General features: G+C 36.3%; 1 protein-coding gene across 1 annotated transcript; it reads right to left on the bottom strand.

Annotated features, from left to right (window-relative positions):
- Nucleotides 1-6: 6 nt before the first annotated feature.
- LOC117399470 (tubulin beta-5 chain-like) lies at nt 7-5,894 on the bottom strand. Its single transcript, XM_033998677.2, has 4 exons — nt 5,709-5,894; nt 4,919-5,027; nt 4,112-4,222; nt 7-1,533 (listed from the first exon to the last, which is right to left on the bottom strand). The coding sequence occupies exons 1-4, from the start codon at nt 5,763-5,765 to the stop codon at nt 473-475; spliced, it is 1,338 nt and encodes a 445-aa protein (XP_033854568.1). The 5' UTR covers nt 5,766-5,894; the 3' UTR covers nt 7-472.
- Between the last annotated feature and the right edge of the window lie 4,465 nt (nt 5,895-10,359).

Below are 10,359 nucleotides of genomic sequence, written 5' to 3'. Positions count from 1 at the left end.
AGTAAATCTCATACATAATATTTATTTATTTTATTTTTCCCTAACACTTCAGCACTGCAATATTAAAAGAAAACCTTATTCTTACCAAATGCAATTCTAAATAGTAAATTAGAATCTCTACATTCATAAAATTGTGTAGTAATCACTATAAAGTTAAAATACCTGAACCATAACTGTACTTGCCCAAAAGGCATCCATAATTGTTACAAGTTAAAACACAAACTAAATGTATGTCATGGATGTAGATCATGGTGACCTGCTTTGTGTTAGTCCTTGGTGGAGAATTTGTTACTTGCATATATTGCTGATTCACTTATATAACAATAACCTGTCGAGGGCTGTGAAGGTTTTTATCACATTAACCTACATTACAAGACCAAACCAGTATGTAGGAATCTAATTACTGTAAATAAACTGGAAAAAGGTATACAAATGAAAATTCTGAACATTGGGGATTTAATGATTGTTTTGTTTATTCATTCACTTCTTCCTCTTCCTCCTCGAATGTCTCCTCTCCATCAGCTGTGGCCTCCTGGTACTGCTGGTACTCTGAGACAAGGTCGTTCATGTTGCTTTCTGCCTCTGTGAACTCCATCTCATCCATCCCTTCCCCAGTGAACCAGTGTAGGAAAGCCTTTCTCCTGAACATGGCAGAGAACTGCTCTGAGATTCGCTTGAACAGCTCCTGAATGGCGGTGCTGTTGCCTATGAACGTGGAAGCCATCTTGAGGCCTTGGGGAGGAATGTCGCACACTGCCACCTTGACATTATTGGGAATCCACTCCACAAAGTAACTACTGTTCTTGTTCTGGATAGCCAGCATCTGCTCGTCCACCTCCTTCATCGACATGGGACCCCGGAATACGGTGGCCACCGTTAGGTAGCGCCCGTGCCTTGGGTCGCAGGCCGCCATCATATTTTTTGCATCAAACATTTGCTGTGTCAGCTCGGGGACTGTGAGAGCACGGTACTGCTGGCTGCCACGGGCTGTGAGTGGTGCAAAACCAGGCATGAAGAAATGAAGGCGAGGGAATGGCACCATGTTGACAGCTAGTTTCCGTAGATCAGCATTGAGCTGTCCTGGGAATCTCAGGGAGGTGGTGACCCCACTCATAGTCGATGACACCAAGTGGTTCAGGTCTCCATACGTGGGGGTGGTGAGCTTGAGTGTGCGAAAACAGATGTCGTAAAGGGCCTCGTTGTCGATGCAGTAAGTTTCATCAGTATTCTCAACCAGCTGATGGACGGACAAGGTGGCATTGTAAGGTTCAACTACAGTGTCTGACACTTTGGGAGAAGGCATGACACTGAAGGTATTCATAATCCTGTCGGGATATTCCTCTCGGATTTTGCTGATGAGTAGCGTTCCCATTCCAGACCCTGTGCCTCCTCCCAGGGAATGAGTGAGCTGAAACCCCTGTAGACAGTCACAGTGCTCGCATTCTTTCCTCACCACATCCAGCACGGAGTCCACCAGCTCGGCCCCTTCAGTATAATGGCCTTTTGCCCAGTTGTTCCCTGCACCTGTTTGCCCTGTAAGTAATACAATAAAGCCAAATCATATTTACTCCTCATATATTTAAAAATGTTATCCCTGTATATGTTTTACTCTATACCAAAATAAAGAGGCTTTAAAAATGATGACAACATGAACCTTATGGCATCCTGCACTGCACTGAAGAAATAATAAAATAATTTAGTTGCAATTTTGTTGCTGATAACTAATGCAGAAGCACCAAAATATGTGTGTGATTTTAAAAATTATACATTTTTTTATACAGATGTGGTGCCTGTGGCTTTAATTACACCGTACTTTATTGGCCAAGCCAGTCATGTGGGATATGCCGAGCAAGTGTGTGAGACTGTATTTGTGTGCCATCTGCAACTGTGACTGTATGGAGATTTTCAGTTTACTCACTGTTTTCAAGGTTGCAGCTGTGTGGCAATTATAATTTTTATAACCAATTCAGTTTTTGGAGCAGACCCCATGATTGAGTACACAGTAATCGAGATACTAAACAATCTTCAGAAACAGTACTAGAGAATTATACAAAACACACATTAATAGTATATTGAACAGGTAAATCAAAGTGTTTTTAAAATGTATTGAAAATTGTGTAATTTCCTTTTAGTTGTGTCCTTCCCTTTTATGTATTATTGGAAACTTTTGACTTTCCAATTAATACAATTTAACTTAACACAAATAACTTGCATGGAAAGAATGCAGGTTATTTTAGAATTAATATATTAATACATGAGTGTACCACTTTAATATATGATAAACTACAGAAACCTCAAAACAGTATTCAATTATGCAGAAGGTGTTCTCTCTCTCTCTCTCTCTCTCTCTCTCTGTATATGTATATGTATATGTGTGTAATACACACACAGTCAGCACTCATAGCTGACCATATAAAATTTTGACTTCAGTGACGGTTAAATGCGTGTGGCGCATATCTGATTATTTTATTTTGACCCATTCCAACCATTGTATTTTTTTTTTGTGGTCCCTGAAAAACAGACAATATCAAAAATACATATCTGAAAGGGTTGTGTTTTACATTTAGATGTACTGTATTGGTTTTGTTGGTACAGTACTATATTTAACAGAAGTAATACTTTAATTCAGAACGATATGATTGACAAAACTAAAGAGACGATAAGTTAACTGTAATACAGTACATACTTTTAAATCCGGTACGTATTGTAGTGGTATGTAAAATTTCCCATTAACGACCCAATAGCAAAATGAAATCAAAATGTTACTCATGCACAGAACTGTGTAAAACATAGTCAATGCAATTTAGCAAAACCAAAAGATTTAAATGAATGAATGAATAAATAAATAAATAAATAAAACAGTTTCCACAATTAAAACAGTATCCAAAATCAGTATTCAAAATTGCAGAATAGAGTGCTCGATAAGACCCTAATTTCTTGCCTGATGATGGCAGTCTGCGGTTGCTTGTGTTGTCTGGTTGCTTTGGCTGCTTGTGTGGGTGTGGGAATGGCAAGTTTGGGTTAAAAACCCTAACGTCACATTTCTTTGCTTTTGTGGAGATGAGTTCAATCCTAACTGTTGCATTAACTTAGTTTTCTGCAATGAATTTCCTTGCTTTTTTCATTATAAACTACACCACTTCTGTGGAGGTGTTCCATGCATGACTGCTGCATGTTACTACATTTTATTAGACATGTTAATGCAAAGAGTACAACCTCTGGCAAAATAGTAAAACAATGTTGATGTTTTGTATCTACATAGTTTTTGAAATCTATGATGCATAACTGCAAGGTAAGAAATGAAGTGTCTCTTATGGTAGGTTCACACGAGACAACATAAGTGACTTAATGTAATGTAGTAGCACTTTATGTCAGTTTAAACAGGTTTCAATGGACAAGACATAAGGTTCATTTCACAAGGTCTCAAAATGCTTCATGTTTTGCCATAAAAACCTCTTTAATTATCATCTATTAATGAAACATGTATAATGCAGTCTTCATTAACAATTTAAAAAAATCATGAACATTAAACATAAATGTAAATAATTGTTTTTACAATTGAGAGCAATGAATTAACATATTGCTAATTTATCACTAGTTAGAACTTTTTAAATAATTATATATATATATATATATATATAGTATTACAATTTCTGGGGGTTAATAGGGCAAGCACATACTCCCTCTGTTCCTGACAGCTGCACAGATACCAAACGGCTTGGCAATGCTGAAGAGGCTGTCAGCACTATGCTGGAATCAGGACACAATGAACTGTGTTCGTCAGCATTCTGATCAAAGCAGCTGGCAAGTATAAGAATGCCTCATGTTGTATCCTAAAACTAGACACAAGAGGATGCTGTGGAATAAAAGTGAAAATCTCCTAAAGACACAACTTTTACATTTAAATAATGGAAAAAACAAACACTAGCTGTAAACCTCCTGAAAAAGTGCACGAATTCTAGCAGAGAATTGCAGAAATTATTCTATTACCACAACACAACACTCGAGGCCTGGCAAGAACAAGTGCTCTAAACTTCTATATTTATTGTTAGTATAAAATATCATTGCCAAAAAAACAATACCTTATTGCACTTTGCTGTTGTATACTCACCAAAAATTAAGTTATCAGGTCTGAAAAGTTGACCAAAAGGCCCTGATCGAACACTATCCATTGTGCCAGGCTCCAAATCAACCAGAACTGCTCGTGGGACGTACTTCTGGGCTGAAAGCGTGAAGGAGAACATGAATGGGATAGAAAGGAAACAAGTCCTAATGTCCAGCAAGGGTGATGATGGGCCCTATTCATGATACTTTACAATTAAACTTTACAATTAAAACCACATTTTGTATCTCAATTTCTGTTTTTATCAAATTCTGTAGTAGACTGTTTTCAAGTATATACTGTATTGTTACATGTACTGTCTATTCTGTGGACAATGACGATCCATTGGCAACCTTTTTAAGAAGTGCAGAAGGTTTAACCCCAAATGGCTAAATTCCACCTATCCTGGGAAATCAAATAAAAAAATACTAATCTTAAGTAAATGAGGGCTGGACATCCCAGTCAATGAGATGCTGTACATCAGTGGATCTTACTCTCATCAATATTTTTATAACTAAATAAATAATACTATTACAGTCTCCTGATCTATGTAATGGTAGGTTTAGTTTTAAATTATAAAAGGCCACGTTATTATCAGAATGTATATGCCAAAGCCTGTTACTGAAACCATGAGGATTATAACCACATGGACACACATTTCCACCCATACTAGACCCGTCATAACCTGCGGCACTGAAAACAGTTTGAAATATGACTGTATGCAAACTTTTTGTCACTTTGGTTGTACATGAGCTGTATTCACAGAAATGGCTATGAAAGTGCACGACGGCGATTCATATTGACTTGTAAACTTACAGGATGCCTCGTTGTAGTAAACGTTTATCCTCTCCAGCTGCAGAATTGAGTCGCCGACATAATTTCCTGCTGGGTCGATGCCATGTTCATCACTGATCACTTCCCAAAACTGTGCAGAATTAGAAACGGATGATTCAATGCCCAGCCTCGGTGACTACAGATCCCCCTGATTACTTATATAATCACCTTTTTGTGTAAATTATCAATACACCTTCAAAGAGTAACTGGAGCCTGACTGGACAGATGACGAATTCTTCGAATATTTAATAGAGTGCGGTTCTTGCGAGTAGCTGAGCGAAAAATGTTGAAAGATTATCAGGACCTCTACCGGAAGCCAATAGCAGTACAGTATTTCATGCGATTTCTGTCAGTTTTTCGTTGTGTATGGGAAACACAAAGCCATATGTAATTCAACATGCTAACAGAACATTATTCAACATTTCATTCAACTTTATGAAGACAAGTGTATATATGTGGTGCAAAACGTTTGGCCTTACTTAGCTGTACATAACAGAAAATTAACGAAATTCCAGCGATGACTATTTATATATCCATAAACATAATGAGGGGGGACACGCCCTGGCTATACTATACTGAATTACAAAAAAAAAAAAAGTTATTTTAACTTGATTTTCTGCCTCATAAATAAAATCTCAAATGTACTAATACATTGAAAAAGGTGCAATGCTGACAATAACTTTGTAATTTATAACAGCTTCAAAAAAAGAACTACAACTGAAATGAAAATACAACATATAAACAATAAAACCATTATACAGAACTCGTTTACCTTGGTTCCAATTTGGTTACCACACTGGCCTGCTTGTATGTGAACTATTTCCCTCATAGTGTCGGTCTGCTGGTTGATCTGTCGACTTGTTGAGAAACGTTCACCGACTGACTGACTGTCTCCGGAGTCCCAAGTTCTGAAGTTTAACAGCACTGTCCGAGGAACACGACGAGATGTAATTGTACACCCGTGTCTAGTCTAGCCAGCCTACACAGGGCAGGGTCTGTCTGTGAACGACACCACATTCGATCAATCATATTCACGAGGGTTCAAGGTTGCTATTTTTTTTTTTTTTTTTTTGGTTTTGTTTCAGCTGTCCGAAAGTACTTTAAATCATCGCAAACACAAAGTCAATTAAACACCCAGGAAACCGAACTAGCAGTGTCATGTAGATATTTGCAATCTAAAATATCACTGCATGTAAATATTTGATAGTCATTTGCAGTACAGATAAGTTTTTAATATATTGTACTGTCATTGAAATATAATTTGTTCATGTCTTCACAAACTAATACTCTTAACTATTCCAGTTTTATTATCAAATACATCACATAAGCAGCAGACTATTTCATTGTATTTAGGCTAATTAATTAGTTGTACCATGGAAAACTGTTCAGCCTATATTTTCCTTTTGGGCAAACCACAGGCATATTGCACCATCCATAGAAAATGTATTACATGGGCAATTTGCCCCCAGTGGAAAACGGGGCCACTAGTCTTTAAATAATTACAGAACTTAGTTTATTAAAAGAAGACCAGAACATGAAGATGTAATGTTAAAGAATATAAAATATGTTTTATTTGTCTTTCATTATAAGGACTGCTGTGTCTAACACTCCACATTAGTGCCATGTCTATTTAACTTAAATCAAATTCAAGCAATATAAATGCATTGGAATCCCATTCCATTTGTTCCACAGTCCTGGCAACTATCAAAGCTAATTGGATGGCACAGCTGTGTACACAAAGTCCATTTGCTGCAAAGTTTGCTTGTGATCTTGTCAAACAGCTGCCAAGTTACAGGTGACAGCCTCTGATCCATAAAACACACCAGAAAAAGGGGTCTGGAATACAGTAGGTAAATTACCATTAAATGCAACACACTCTTTTAGTGTGCAGTGTGTGTGTGTATGTATGTATGTATGTATATATATATATATATATATATATATATATATATATATATATATATATATATATATATATATATATATATCTGTCCACTGATGTTTGGTGACGATTACTCTACAGTCCTGTCTTCAGGTGTTTGTAAGAAATGCATTCTGTTTCCTTAGCTGTGCCCCATGTTATCCGTATTGTAGTGTTATGTTTTAAAAGATATTTTTATTTTTGACTCACATCATGGGTCATAAATCAACTGGCAATACATTTCTCAACATTTACTTGGAAGCATTCGCCAGGTTGTAACAAATGTCTTCTGAGGATCGCAGTACATCCGGATCACGCTCCCTCCTGCAGGAGTGCTGATTTTCTGTTCTCACAATAAACCATTCATTTCAGTGAGCATTGCTGCAGGACAGAGTCTGAACTGAATGCACTGCGAACTTTAGAAGAAAAATATATCTTTCACCTGGAACATGTTCCAGAGTAAAAGTTGAAAAAAGTAAATCCCTAGTTTATTTACCTGTGATGTGAGAATTTTAAAAAAAAAATGATATGGCTAACACAGAATGCAGCAACAAAAAGTCTTTCTTGTAAACACTCCAGAGGGTTCTGTAACATTATGAAGCATAATCCGTGTCAGGGAAATACTCCAGGGTTTAAATTAGGGTGTATTTATTTTTACTAGCTATGCTGGTGAAGCGTTCCTTTAACTGACAGAGCCTGCTAAAAGGGAAAAGTAGCCAGTATTAAGACATATATGTATTTATTGTGTGGTGTTATTATTCAGAAACTTTTGTACACACCTGTAGTTTTTAGTTAATTTCTTCACTTATATATGAATGCTGCAAAATAATTGACCTTCTTTGCCTTGTGACTGTCTTGTCTCTGTGTTCTGATCTGAACATATGATTCAAGCACATGGTCACCTATTACTCATAGGAAGTGCATGAACAATAGATGTTGCTTTATTTAGTTACACGCTTGCTTTGGGTTCTTCTGATGAAGGAACCAGGAAAGTAAGCTATTCCTTGTTTTTAGAGATCTTCTTGGTACTTCTGTCAAAAGACTCTCTGCAGCTGTACAATTTAATAGAGAACACCTGGAAATTGTTTTGGTATTCATATTATTGAATTTTAAAATCTCATCTAAAGAAACATAATTTTGTTTCTCCTTCAAAGCCTTTTTTAATCATTACCAGTTCAACAGTGCAATGACAATGACTGCAAATAGTACCCAGTCTTATAAAGTAGAGGGAAATACATCTTTAAATCTTAGGGATACAAAGGCATAAAAAGCAGCTAAAAATGGTAGAATGGTACCACAGTTGTAACATTTTGACAAACAAATTGTGTCATTATGGTATAACTAAAATACACTGGTAATCTATAGAAAATATTAACAACATTCTACTGTAGAATTGTATTTATTGTCCAGGTTTTTTTAAAAGGCTATGATCAGTTCTGGTGATGTAAAGCTTCATTCATGCAGGGAATGTGACAGGTCAGTGAGGCCTGCTGCCAGCAAGCTGCCCCCACTGTCTGTGCACAAAGAATCATCCGTTTTCATGGACCATTTGTTACAGACTGCAGCAAAAAGAGCCTGGGGATTACTCTAAATACTGCCCACACAATAAAACTCATTGATTTGTAAAAACTATTGTTTTTTAGTGGGGAATAAAGTTGGCTGCATTTCACCATAGACCTTAGTATATTGAAACTTTTCAGGGTTTAGAACAGGAACTGGACTTCAATCTAAACAAAAGTGTACACCTATTTTCAGAATGTCTTGCTTAAGTCCTACTGTAGCCTTACAGAAAAGTGAACAAACAGCATTATAACAACAGTGTAATATTCTGAAGAAACCCTGGCAGAACCACTAGCACACTGCCACTTTATTTGCAACTGCATCACAATTGCTGTTATGGATTTAATGTTCCTGATATGGTACTGCCATGTGATACTATTTGTATGCTAGAATATGTAAATGTTACCCCTGCAGTACTTTTTTATGAATTGCTCTTACCATGCTATCCATCCGTGTTCTACCATTATCCCTTACTACACAACAGCTAGACACTACTTTCCCATTGTTTTCTATGGAGGTCATTTGTTCTGTTATTACTCAATATCAGAAAAGCTCTGACACTAATTAATGACACCTGTTCTGATAACACTGCTTATTGATGAAGTGCTTAATGCAGATGCTCAGGTCCTTCTCTGTCAGTAAATTAAAATGATTATATCCAACAAAACAATGGTAAAAAAATGTAATAACTAAAAAGTTGTATTATAATAGTGATAATGGTATTGCTGTGGCGTGCTTCTCTGTAATAATGGAACTCCCTCATTCTAATAATTATTTCTGCCTAGTTAATTTATGCCTTTATTACCTAATAACACACCACAGCAATGTCATTATCCCTTAAGTACATAACTATTACATTGTTTCACTCTACCTTATTAGAAAGCAGAACTGTTTGTTTATATTGACAAGACTGCACACAAGCTGCTACTGTTCTGTACCGTTCATATATAATCTCTAGAATAACATTGGAAAGCAATGGTTCACTTGTCTTGCACATCAGAGTACATTAGACAGGGTGGAGGGGGGTATTTCCGTGGGTGTATAGATTGAACTACCCAGGTGTCCCCCAGCTGTCATGGTCCAATGAAAGTGAGGTACAGTGTCACTGCCTAGCACACCTCTGAGCCTGAGCTCAAGGTTCTAATGATTTCTTGAGACAGCTTCATCCTTTGTACAGGGATGAGCCACTGTAGCTTGTTTGTTAGGGATGCTAGTCTCATGATGCATCTGCTTTATTATTTGCTATCATGGTGCAAAGATGCAATTAAAAAGTATTTTATCTGCTTTTTAAAAAACAACATATGGTAGAAGACTGTAATGACTGTAACTCTGAACAGCAATAATATTGCTTCATATATTCGTCATCCCATTCAGAATGTTTTTTTTTTTCATAATTGGATATGGGTAAACAAAGTAAGTGTTACATCAAAGTAACAAGTGGAAAACTAACCTTTATAGAACATGGTTCTGTGCATACCAATTGATTGAAATCACACTCAACCACACATAGAGTTACATTTCTTTGCAGAAATTAAACAATTAAAATATACTTAACCAAACCAGAAACAAAATAAAAACAGCTTGTTTTATTGATAAACATTGTCCTATACAAAATGGCACAGTACAACAGTTTAACATACTTTTTCAATTATTATTTTATACACTTACAGCTTTTATTATGATGCTTATATTATTATTTTTACTTTATAATAATAATAATGCTTTCTATAAGAATGTACCAAAGACAGTTTGCAACCATAATGCATTGTAATTGAAGACCGATATCCATGCAAAAGGAATGGATATTCACTAATGCGGTATTGTACATTCATAGATGTTCAAGTAATGTCAAGATCAGTCTTGCTTGACAAGTCATGGTGTTTTACATTACTTTTGTTAAATTGTCTACAGAAGATACAATCAACTAATAAAAGAAAACCTT

This window comes from Acipenser ruthenus, chromosome 4, assembly GCF_902713425.1.
Source record: "Acipenser ruthenus chromosome 4, fAciRut3.2 maternal haplotype, whole genome shotgun sequence".
Classification (NCBI taxonomy): domain Eukaryota; kingdom Metazoa; phylum Chordata; class Actinopteri; order Acipenseriformes; family Acipenseridae; genus Acipenser; species Acipenser ruthenus.
Note: the sequence above shows the minus strand (reverse complement) of the source record. Positions and strands in the feature narration are given on the sequence as shown.